General features: G+C 32.3%; 1 protein-coding gene across 7 annotated transcripts in view; it reads right to left on the bottom strand.

The window, feature by feature from the left end:
• Positions 1-13,621, bottom strand: part of LOC143230300 (adenylate cyclase type 1-like) — a 128,165-nt gene that overhangs the window by 30,075 nt on the left and 84,469 nt on the right. For all 7 annotated transcript variants that reach the window (XM_076463565.1, XM_076463568.1, XM_076463569.1 and 4 more), the window contains 3 exons: positions 9,802-9,886; positions 8,370-8,465; positions 1,378-1,637 (listed from right to left, as the gene is read on the bottom strand). In XM_076463565.1, coding sequence (XP_076319680.1) covers positions 1,378-1,637; positions 8,370-8,465; positions 9,802-9,886 — 441 coding nt within the window. The remainder of the gene's footprint in view (positions 1-1,377; positions 1,638-8,369; positions 8,466-9,801; positions 9,887-13,621) is intronic.

The following is a 13,621-nucleotide window of genomic DNA, read 5'->3' as shown; positions in this document are numbered from 1 at the left end:
TAATGCATAATGAAATACTGTATTTCATTTTAACATATATAGTAAATGCTTTATTTGCACCACATTATTTTTATTTGTCTTCATTCTAACTTTCACTATAAACGTTTTCAAAGAGTTGGCTAAACTTGAGTCATGGCTAACTAATTATAAATAATTCATACACAACCTAATTAGATAATATAGTCTTATTCCCATCTCACAATTGGTCAAGTTGTATTAGCTGTACAATAGAAAGTACTTTATTACCTTCTTTTCTTAATATGTCTAACTTAAGTTCTTATAAGCTTTCAATGAAGCACAAAAGTGTGGACATTTTTCTTATATTTTCATGCCTTGTTAATTTAAAGCTTCAAGTAATTTTCCTAGATATGAAGTCACACACTGCAAATATAATTTTTTTTTGTAAACCAATGTTATTTCAAGATTTTTTTATTATTTCTGTTTAATGTTGTAACTTAAACTATTTTAATCTAAGAGAAAAGCTTTGCATTTTTTTTACTCTTATAGTTAAATTATACTATATTACTTTAATACATATGTCTTTCACATTATTATCTTTTTAAAACACAGGATTAATATAATTAAACCCAAAGCATTAAATACTTCCACAGCATTATTGATATTAATTTTAACTAATATTCTGTTCTAGTTAAATTTATGGTGTTGGGTCTAATAGATATTGTAGTAATAAATCTGGTGTTGTTTATAATTTTATATAATTATTTTACTGTATTTCATCAAACTTAATTAATGTTTTATATTTCACCTGAAATCACTAATTCATATTGTTTTATTATAAATGCATTTTTATAAGTTAATGAAAAATATATCTCATCCTTTCACATTATTACATTTTTTCTTTGATAACACAAAGAAATGCAAATAGCCATATCCAAGTATGGCTTATTATGTTGTCAAACATCACCGAATAATGAGATAAGACACTATGCCAGGAAAAGTAATTTCCGGAAAAAAAAACAATGTTCTTTTAATATCTCCTTTAAATATAAGATTTTTTTTAAAGAAATGATTAATTGATAAAACAGAACAAAGAACTGTTTGTTAATTTTTTAAGGAAACCATTTTTGCTTTGTTTAATCTAAAAGTTACACAGAATCAGTGTTGCTTTCTATAATACATTAACCAAAATCCTATAGGATTTTTATACATCTTAAAGATTTAGACTGTATTTTTAGGGATAAATAATTTAAAGTTCAATTTAAATAATCATAGAAGTTATGCACCATTGTTAATCCTTTTTGCACAACAGAATATCTTCTTCTGTATTGAAAAATATTAATTTCAATGTTCATGACATGTTTTCTATGAAATAAATATAATTTTCTTATCTGTAACAATATTTCTTTGAATACTTACCCCATTTGTATGTCATAACAATCAAATATTGATGTATGTGTCATTTCTATTACTAGAAGAAAAATAGCTGCCATTGGTAACAAAAGGGCTCCTTTCAAAAGAATGGAAAGTCGGAGGAAAATAACAATAGGAAAGAAAGTTAAACAACAACTGATGTATATGTATTGTGGTAAAGGACAGGATTGATGATCAGACATCAGTGGTGCTTGAGTGATATTTGTTGTTGATGGAACACAAACTGGTTTGTTGAAGCAGGAAAACTAAAAGAAAGATTAAAAATTGTTTATTTCAAATAAAGTTCCTTTATTCTAATATATTAGTTATCAAAGATAACTAATTCTCAGATATGCATAAATATGAAACAAGAAATATACATGTAAAGAAGCTTTACTTATGTAACTATTGCATACTTTTTGGGAAAACATTATTGATAAATCAAATCAGTGACAAGGGGGGATGAACTAAATGAAGAAATAATTTTCAAAAGCAAAATATGTAAAGTTCTGTTGTTAGAATGTGCATATTAAAATAAGTTGAAATTGAAATATTAGTAAATTTGTTTTAGGTTTATTGAATTTGCTTGTGTGATTAATAATAGTAAATTGTACTGAGGGATCATTTTTTGTATGGAGTTTAAAACTCTTGAAAATCTTGTTAATTAAATGCAAGAATATAATAATAATAATAATAGACATACATAGTAAACACTACAATAAACATACAAAAATAAACTATCAGAAATATTTTTTAAAGTTGTTGTTGTTTTGAATTAAGCACTAAGCTACACAATGGGCTATCTGTGCTCTGCCCGCCACGAGTATCAAAACCCGGTTTTTAGCATTGTAAGTCTGCAGACATACCGCTGAGTCACTGGGGGGCTTTTAAAGGTTACTGTCTTTGACACAAATTTCACTTATTTGCTTATTTGTTTTCCGATAATAAATTTAATATACACCCGATGCACTTATACTTTGTTTTTCAGTGTTTTGTTTCTTCTATAAATAATTCAAAAAATCTCTACAATCGTAATACATAAATTACAAATTCTGTTCTAATAGCCTGTTGCATAACCACGTATTTTTAACACAATTTAATTCTATCATAGCACAAGCTCCACTAGTTTTCATTTTCACCCAATTTGCAAGACATACTGTCTTCAAGTCTTTCAGGGTTGAAGGTAAAGGAGTATGTTACCTGTTATTATGGTTCATTATGTCCCACAAATTTTCAATCAGGTTGAGATTTCTAGATTGTGGTGGTCAGAAAGACAGTACTCTTTCAAACCAATTATAGACAATACTATCATGATGGATGTTGAAAACGTGGCCAAAAAGTACCAACTCCCTTGAGGATAAAAGTGTAACATAAGAAGGTGTTTGGTAGTTACAAAGATAAACCCAGAAGTAGTGTGTGGAAGGACAGATGTAATGGTGGAATGAATGAGACAAGACTTGGTTTGAAGCTGAGGTACAAGTAAGCACTTTATTTGTCAAGAAAAATAATTACTGTTAAATACATAATTGGATAGAACTGTGCACTGTGATATAATTAGCTGGAAAATAAAAAAAAATGTTATATAAAGATAAAGTATGATAATTCATATCAGAAAATGTATAATGGTAAAATTGATGTGAAACTTTAATGAGTTTATAAACCTTCAGTTCAGATACAAATTTGCTCTGTTTGATGACCAAAAGAAATCACTTTGAAAATGCCAAATTTGCATTCACAGTTCATATTCTCTCTGTAGCTATCAAACAAAAACAGTGAGTCACAAAATCTAGAAATATTTCTGCTCCATGTGAGAGTTATAAAGCTGAAATAAAATGAAATATAACTGTTTCATAAAATATTAAATATGTTCTTAGACCAAAATCTACTATTTCATGAAATAGCTATAATGCCCAAAGCTAAATTTAGCTTGTAACCTTAACCAGATTTACCACATTCCAAATTAGAACTTAAAAAAGTACAAAAATACTGAAAATATTAAATTTACACTAAAAGAGTAAAATATGTAGTACAAATATGTTTGATTGTCAATTTTCTATAGGGCTAGATTCTTTACAGTAGGTAAAGTATGACACTTATTGGCAATAAATGTTAACAGTAAAGAACACAGAACAAAATTACTTGTTTTAAAATTTTATATATATTCAAAACAAATTCAATTTATGTACAAAAGTTTTTACACTGTGGAGATCATGGTTGTATCTTAAATGCTATAGAACTCTCTTCTTGTCAAAAGCCCACTTTAACCAATTCAATTACTTTAGAATCCAAATGACAAGACAATTTATTTTTTTATATCTGTTGTTACAACCTCTGAAACTTTCATTTTAAAAATTACCTGTTAAAGCTAAGCTGTCAATCACACAGTCTAACTTTACTTTTACTGACTTTCTCTCTGTATCTGCACATATTTATACGTGTGCGAAAAATATAGAAATATTTAGCTATTTAGTAACAACAATATTAAGCATAATGAGAAGAATTTAAAAGCTTTGAGCAAGGTGACATCAACAATATTGCAAAACTAAGTTCAACAGTTAAACTACATGCACAATGTATGACTTGTACATATTTATGAAAGGACACTTGTCATAAATATTGCTTTTATAACAATTTACTTTTAATACTCTTGTTATGAAAACTAAATGATCACTGAATATTAAATCATTAAATAAATGAAATAATAACTCTTAAACTAAACAATCTTGTATCTTCTTCTTCATATGTCAAATCTGCGGCAGACATCGACGACCATGGCATGCCAGACTTCTCTGTTGTCAATCCTCCTTATCAACTCGATGTTGCTCATTGAGTTCTTGGTGACATAGTTATTGAGGCTGTCGATATATTTAGTTCTTTGACACCCTCTGCTTTTCCTCCCTTCCATTTTTCCACATAGCATCTGTTTCTCTATCCCATTCTTCCTACAGATGTGTCCTAGAAATTCCATTTGTTTCTTTCTCATAGTTTTCATAAGAGACCTTTTGTATCCTGCCAGTTCCATGACTTCCACATTTGTTTTTCTTTCAGTCCATGATATTTTTAGCATCCTTCTAAGGAACCACATTTCAACAGCTTCTAATCTCTTCTCTGTATCTTTGTTCAGTGTCCAGCTCTCACAGCCATATAAGAGAACAGACCAAACATATGATTTCAAGGTGTTAATTGTAGTGACATTTGTTATGTTCTTGTTTGTGAATATGGACTTCATTTTATTGAAAGTATCCTTGGACATTGCAATTCTTTTCTTTATTTCTGTGTCACTCTTTACATTTGATGTTATAGTATATCCAAGATATTTGAAGCTTTCGACTTGTTTTATAATTTTGTATACCTAACAATAATCCACTCTTCAAGAAAAGTATTTGCAATATTTCTTTAAATACTATATAGAAAGACTGTTCTTAGTTCATGCACCAAGCCTCCCCATATAGTCTACTCCATATATTATAGGTACACCTACCATCTCCAACTGTGTCTCAGTAGTTGCACCAGATAAGTCTTCCTTCTTGAAGTGCCTTTCAACAAATTGGCATGGCAGATCTTAGTCTTTGGTGTGTTTAACTTCCCTGGTAAAATTGTGTTAGTAGATCCAGTACAGTAATCTTTTCAACTCTGCTATTCTGCAAGTCCTCTTACCCATGGTTTTACGCTCCAATTTTCCTCAGGCACTGTCCCAAAGTTTATGCAGTGAAGGATCTTTCTTCTATGCTTCTTTCAGTATCTGTGGACTTACATTCAGGATGTCACCCACTGTCACATATAACATTCATTTTCTTGTTCCAACATAACCTTCAACTACTGGTATGTTGTGATTTGGTGGTGCCTTTTGATGTTTGTCACATGCTCCACTCACCACTGCCAATGGTAACTTACTCATCAACTTCAGCTGATCATCAGTTGTGCACTGTATAATCATGATGATAGCACTTCCTTCTTGTGGTGGACCTGATGAGTTCTCTTTTCTGTTTCTTCTGGAAGCTACATCTATGGTGACAGTTCCTTTTTTTATTGTAATTGCTGCTGATTTATGTTGATATTTCTGCTGTTAATTGTTGGTGATGGATTTGCACTCTCTTGCATTGTGCCCTATTTTATAATAAATATAGCATCTCTTCTCATTTTTATCTTGTCATTTCTATGGGTATTCTCTGTCTCGTCAGTTACTCCTGGTTTCAATTGTAAGTGGTCATTTTTGAATTTCTTCCATAGGCTTCAGTATACCGTTCTGCCAGCTTGATCATCTTATCCACATCTTTTGATGCTCTCTCCTCTAGCAACAGTAACATATCAGTTGAGAACATGATCATGAACTATTCATGTATTTGTAGGTCTGCCAGTCCCTTAAAACTATTTTCATACTTGACCATGTCTGTCCATCTTGTGAAATATTGCCATAGGTACATTACAAATTGAAATAGAATTTCTTCAGTAAGGTTTGACTTCTCTGAACTTTCAAAAAAACAAACCCTATGTAGGTAAGTTCATAACATTTCAGCAAGACCAGTTTTTAATTTTTCATAGTCCATGGCATCTTTTGCTATCATTTTCTGCGTATACTTGTAGGCCTTTTCCTGTGATAAATGGGCTGAGACAGACTGTCAGCCACATTTGTCTCACTTCTGATTTCACTGCCAGTAAACATTTAATTGTCTATTTCTCAGAGTTCCTACGTGATGAAGCAAAACCAAAACTATATTTGTGCATACCCACCAGGTACCTGTCACAATCAGCAAAAACTTTTGAGGAAGCAAAACTTTAAAAAAAAAATTGTTGTGCATATTAAACATTTCTTCAGGAAAGCATTAATGTTATTCTTCTGTTGATCAAATTTGGGTAGTTTGGATCAGTTGGTCCTGACTCCATTATCATTCTTGGGTCCTCCCTCTTACCTTTGGGTGAGCTTTGCGATCTCAATTTGTGCTATTAATCTATTTCTAATCTCTCCTCTCTCTTCTTTTCTTCTTTCTTAATTTGTGCTCTTATATTCTCTCTCTTTCTAATTCTTTTTCTCATTTTAGTCTTTCTTTCTCTCTTCTCTTTTTACACTCTTCCCTCTCTAGCTCTTGTTATTGAAATGGTTACAAACTTCAAGGTTTATGCCACCACTACAACTGTACATATATAGGCCTACTTATTTCTACTGTAATTCATATTTTCTTTTACCACCATATAATCCTGGCTAGTTCACCAAATGTTATGTTTTTGTATAGGGCCAGATTCTTTACAGTAAATATCTGCAACTTGTTGACGACAAATGTCAGTAACAAATGAACTGCAGACAATCCATTTGTTATAAAATAATATATATTTAGAATAAGTTAAACATATATACAAAAGTCCATCATACTATTGTTTACCACAGTCGATACTAGATCTTGGAATAATTCACTTTTTTTCTTTTTTAATCAAAAGTCCACGTGTTCAGTTACTTTAGAACTCAATTCATAAGACAAATTATTCCTCTCTATCTCTGTCATTACAATACACACTGTGAAACTAACACTTTCAAAATCACCCATTATAGTTAAACTGACAATCACAGTCTGTCTTCACTTTTTTCACTTTTACTTTCACTAACTTACTTTAACATCTTTCTTTCTGTATCTACATGTATTTATATCATGAGACAGAAAAATCTAGAAATATTTAGACCTCTAGCGATAAGAATATTACACTTTACAAGAGAAACTTGAAGAAAGGTGACACTAACAATATTACAAAAACCTATTACAACAATTAAACTACATACGCCACATACAACTGGTACAGAATTATGTAACAAAACTTGTAATAACTATCACTTTTTAAATAATTAGCTTTCAACATTCTTGTTATAAAAACTAAATGATCATTAAATACTAAATCACTTAATAAACTTAATAACTCTTAGGCTAAACAGCCTTGTATATCCAACAATGATATTTGAGGAAAGTAATGTGACCATTTAGGAAAATTTAGAAATCTAGTCTGGGTCATTACAATACACTTACACAAGTACTTCACCATTCATAGCTTGCAGAGTGAAAACAACACAAGAAGGTTATTCTAAAGTTTCATGGAGATGTTGCTAAACTTTGACCATTCTATTCTCATACAGCAGCATGCATTGAGGCTCATTTGCTAATAGGATACATTTATGTTGGTGAACAATCCAATCTTGATGGCTTTTACGCCATCACTGGCACACCTTTCTGTTGGCATTTAAAAACTATGATTTTTGGACAGAACAACAGTTACAAAATTAAGTTCTGATAGTTCACTGCACACAGAACATCCATCAACTACTATACCACTAAATGCTTGTTGGTCTTCAGAAATCTTTTTAAACCGATATCTACTTCTGAATTGTAAAAGGTTCTTCCATCCACAATATTCATTGTTTATAGAATTTTTTATAAAACTTCTGCTATGCCATATAGGTTTGAGATGGTCAACATTGAATATCTAGTAGGTTACTTTGTTTTTGTTGTTCATGTTTCTGCTAATCAGGTCACAGCAATAATGAATCTATTAAAGCGAAACACATCATTAATGTTCCTCATTTCAAAAATGAGTGAGACACAAAAGATTTTCTTACAATACTTTTAATGATCCAATAGCCTGATGCATCATATGTCATCATATATTTATTGACGTAATAAGGTCAAAAAACAAATAAATTATGGAGTTACTATTTGTTTGGAGAAAATGTATATATAATATAAACAACTTTTCAGCACTGGTCGTTCTGTCAGTAAAAATGTATTAAGAAATTCTTGTTTTGATTTAACAATTTTCTTTTTTTATAGCAGTTCAGAATATTTGCTATAGGTGATTCACTGGAACTTGATGTGTTTCATGAATTTACAGTTTAATATATTTTGTTATGTACACAAAAATCTTTTTTATTTTAACAAATGGATAGTTTTACACATGAACAACTACATATTAGAAAGCTTTCACAAACAAACATATTAGTTATGAAATGAAAAACTCACCACATTGACTTGAGCAACAGAATATACCAAAACAACAGTAAAAATTGTCATGGCAAGTCGAAGGAGAAATACTCGGCTGATATCCAGTGAAATATACTAGAAGTTAAAAAAGTATTTTAGCCAATATCTAAGGCCCAAGCCTTATATACTACCTCAAGCTAAATATGCAATATTTTCTTATAATTTCATTAGCATGATCAATTATTATCATTGTAATGCAAACTTTGGCCATAATATAGCAGCAAATGCATATTGTACTGCTTGCCTTTGAACAAAACATTTAATACAAATTTCATACATTTTTATAGATGATATTTTGAGTGTCAATCAGAATATACATTATCTTAGTTTACATGTATATGCTGAAACTATTCAGTATCAGTATCATTTAAGAAAAGTGGAGATCTGGATTCTTTTTTAAACTCATTTATACATTTTTAATACTACTGTAACACAAAAGAAGAAACTTTAACAAGACCTTGCAGCAATGTAAGAGATGAATGATGGTATAATGTAACAAATCTTTCTTTAAATCCAGAAAGTAGAAACATTATTTTTGAGCAGGAAACAGAATGAACATTTTTTGTTTTGTGTCAGATGTATGCTATGAATGAATACTTTTTGCTGCACTGTTTACACTTAAATGTTGTTTTTTGTGCATCCAGCCCTCAATTAAATTAATCTCTTGTAATGATTGATATTTATTTTTCATTGTAATATGCATTGGTAGCACAAAGTTGTATATTGCAGCAGTAGTGGAATATTACATATTTAAGTGGAATGTTTAACACATGGACTAGTTGCATAAAACTTGTTTATGCTATTAATTATTTTCTTGTACATGCTACCCTGTTTCTGAAGGCAATTAGTAGTGAAATATCACATGTTCAGTTTGCAGTAGATATCCACAAAAAAAGGACAATAAATTATACTGTCTAACTAACTTCGTCATTTATTATGCATTAAATGTGTAAGTATATATTTGAAACCCTATCTTGTGGTGTATCAACAAGACATTAGTTGCATTTTTTAATGTGTCACACATAGTACAGGTTAAAAACAAGTCAGTTTTAATGATAAAAAAAATCTTTACTTACAGCAAAATTATAACAAAAATGATTATTATTTTTAATATAAAGATGACAACATGAATTGGTAATCTTTTTTTAGGTATGACAATTGGAAGAAAAATAATTTTCTGTTGCATCAAACAAAAAAGCATGAAAAACATAAAATAATAGTTTTATTTATATGGAAAACTCAGTAAAATAAGAAATTAGGTCCTTCATCATTAATGTAAAAACAACAAGGGAAGAATAATATATACATGTCTATATCAAACCTATAATATATGACAGACTACAAAACACACATAAGGTAATTTAATAACATAACCAAAAGAACTTAGTGTCTAAACATTCATCGTTCTCACCTTTGTTCGGGCAGCAAATAATAATACAAAGAGTACTGATATCCACAGAAAAGCAACAGCAAACAGGACTATCAAAATGAGAGTTCTATAGAATTAGAAAAATAATGATGGTTTTTGGCCTGACTAGTACAATGTCATATTTATATTCACATAGCTTTGAAAGTGCTTAAAATACTAAAACAATAATGAGGCTTTGGACTAAAGCTTTTGGTATTATTAAAATTCAAATGTAAAACTTGGTGAATTACTGAAATGTTATTTTGACTTTCAAACTATTTAACTTATAGATACAATACTGTATCTAAAATTTATGAAATCAATCATATACATGTAATGTTGCATTATTAGAATTCTGGAACTATTTAGTATGCTACTTTGAACTATTTGATATACTGTTACATTAATGTAGCTATTTTTGATAACACTTACCTCTTCTCACACATATAGCTATTACTCAACTGCCACGGTTTCTTCCTTTGCTAATCTAAGCATTGGTCTTATTTTTTCTCACTTGCTATGGTCTTTTATACTCTACTTTATTCCCCTTCGTAATATTTGTTTTATGATATTCTCCATCTGCATTAATGCACACTCTGTCCTGCAACTATATATAAGAACCTCATTCAGAGAATGTTATCACATTTTTGAGACTACCTCCATCCTAGTCTCTAACACCAGATTTCAGTGGGGAGGAAGGGTGGGAGAGTATGAGGGGTTGGTAAGTAGTATCAGAAAAAACATTTTAAATTTAAGAAAATGTTAACTTCCAGCAAATACATATCTTCACTCCCACTTATACCTAGAATCTCACAGCGAAAAGAGTTGGAGGGTCTGGTAAGGGCATTATCCAAAAAGAAAGTGTATTGATCATGGGTGTGTGAGTAGAAGATTAGCACCCAAGTGGGGGATTCATACTACATTCAGCACAGGTATGCTCTTCACCTTGACCTTAATTCCTGTATTGTGGATGGAAATGTATATGAGTGATCATCAATATAGGCCAGCCTCAACCATACAGCCAAGATTCCACTACTCAGAGTTGGAAATATGGGGTCTTGGTCCCTATATAATATGTTGGTTGCTAGGGCAATTGGACCACAATGTTATGAGTAAGCAATACTGAAGTGTACAAATCTTTTCCTCCAACTGCAGTAGCCTGAAAGTCAAGACTCCAGACTTGGAATGATGGGACCGTGTATGCCTTACACAACCGAGGCAAACAGAACTCATCTAGTCTGAACCAGAATTATGAGTAGGCTGGTGCCACTCTTACTGACATCTGGTAAAGAAAAAAAAAAAATCTGGAGACCCAGACAGAATGGCTCCCAATTTCATCTTCTCTCCAAGAGTGGAGGAATTCACTCTAAAACTCTGGAGGAAAAGTCTGTCCAGCACCCAAGTGACTGGAAACCAGGTGTGGTAAGGAATCCCTAGCTTTACTAGAAAAATCTGAGGGGTAGGGGTAATGTGCATTTGGGAGCCCTAACAAACATTATACTGGAAGCAGTTCAATAGATGAACCAAGCTCCCTAAATTTTTAAAAGCAAATTGACCCTGATATATTCAATCTCATGACTGACAGAATCCTCTTAGTGGTTGTCCAGCATAGTACAGTAATACCATCTGGTCAGCTCATAGTGAGACTAGTAATGTCTGTTCATCAGTAGCCACAAAAAATAAACTTTCAGGTGATATGGCAAATGAGAGTCAGAGCACAAAGAGGTGTTAATAATAAAACCTGTACTCTAATCTTAATATACCTATTATATAACTGGAATGGTCACTTGGGACCAAAAATCCCAAGCTACTTGAGGAATCTGGAGAGTACTGGGATTCATAAATTATGGAGTTACAATAATTGAACGATAGTTGATAAGGCCACCTTAAGCAGAGCGACTGTGGCAGATGCAAATGCTTCTGCCAAACAGCCAGATCAAAAAATGAGTTATGGTTGGCACTTCTGCCCAAATTGAGTTCAGCTTCCTCTCAATACACTATTGTCAATATGCATATCATTTCTGTTGACAACTGTTTTTCAAGCAAAACCTAAAACAGATACATGGCAACATTAAACACTGACGCTGTGTGAAAAACTGCATAATCAACATAAACTCGCCAGTAAACACAGCTACTGGGGAAGGGGAACCTGTGAGCAACCACTGAGCCACAACAAACTATGGCAGAACAGACTCATCTGATTTTGAACCACCCATACAAATGAGAATAGAAGAATGGTTTGAAAGATGTTCAGGAAAGAGAAGATGATACTTCCAATCAGGAGTATCTACTTTCCTTAGATGACTCAAAGAAATGTCACTGATGGGGATGGCACTAAGCCATGGGGAGATGGGCTGGTCAGTGGAGAGAGTAACATCATCTAATGGGAGACCCAATTCAACCAGTAATAGTAGAAGGAAGTTGTGTAGTAATAGCACTGACCTTGATACTAAAACATGTGAGATGGAAGACAACCCTGAAGGAATTCAAGTCTCTGTGTGAAAGAATGGGAAAGAGTTGAACCCACACAGATTTGGAATTGCCTGTCAAGTAAAAAATTATAAAAATGGACAAATGGCCATGTAACCCATGTGAATAGAGGTCTCACAAAATACCATACCACCATGTAGTGTTATAATCCTTCTTAAGATCAAAGAAAACAGAAAAAAATATTTTCTGTCTTGAGGAAGGCTTCCCTGACAGAAATTTCAAGTTAAATCAGATGGTCCATGGCAAAATACTGTCACTAGAACCCATACTGGGTGGGCAAATGGGGGTCATTTGATTCAAGGAAACAAACAAGATGAGCATTAACCATCCACTTTAAGATCTTACAGAGACAGCTAGTCAAAGCAATTGGGCAATAAATAGAAGGAATCATGGAATCCTTCTCAGATTTTGAAAAAGGTTGGGCAATTGCCTTATTTCATGCATCAGGAAAAATGCTTTCTTGCCAGATCTGGTTAGAAACAACCAGAAGAAGAGCAAGGGAGGCAGGGGAGAAATGACAAAGCATCTCATAGTAAACACCATCATGTCCGACTGATGTACTGCCTGACCAATGAAGAGCAAGCTGGAATTTCACCAGTGTAAAGAGAGCATTTGTAGTCTTAGACAATCAGCCTGAAAGGAAAGAAGCTATCACTCTACCCAAGATTTGAAAGCAGGGGAAAAGAAGGAAGCATTGGAAAAATAAACAAAGTTCTCACCAAGAGTATTGGCATGTTTTGTACATCAGCAACTTCTTAGCTATTGAATCTTGTCCCATATGAGTTTGGAACTGGCAGTAGAAGAAATACCAGTTGTGACTTACTCTAAGACTCTTTATGGCTTTGAAATGTGACCTGCTGAGCAATGTACTTAGAAAGAGTGAAATACCTGCAATAGATATCCCAGACCAGTTTCTTAGTCTTCAGAACAAGTAATTGCTTGAATAATGCAATCAGTTATTGCCTCCATTCGATCATTAATAGATGAAAGATTAATGACAGCAGGATTGAGTTTCAAGAAAGAGTTGAAAGAGAGCCAGTTTGCCTGGTCCAACTTCCACAATGGCATTTGGAATGGGTAGTAATGACCACAGCTAATCTCTCTCAAGATAACAGGAAAATGATCACTGCCGTGAGGTTCACTGTCAAGTCTTCAAGAAAAACTAGCAGAAAATGAAGGTGAACAGATAGATCAATAGCAGTAAAAGACTGATTAGAAGAATAAAAATAAGTAAAGGAACTAGTATTGAAGAGAGAAAGGTTGTGATCCAAGAACATACATTCCATGGAATGACCTCTCCCTCCAATATTAGCATCATCTCAGAGAAAATTGT

Source organism: Tachypleus tridentatus, chromosome 10, assembly GCF_004210375.1.
Source record: "Tachypleus tridentatus isolate NWPU-2018 chromosome 10, ASM421037v1, whole genome shotgun sequence".
In the NCBI taxonomy this organism is placed as follows: Eukaryota; Metazoa; Arthropoda; class Merostomata; order Xiphosura; family Limulidae; genus Tachypleus; species Tachypleus tridentatus.
This window is presented reverse-complemented; position numbering and strand designations above follow the sequence as displayed.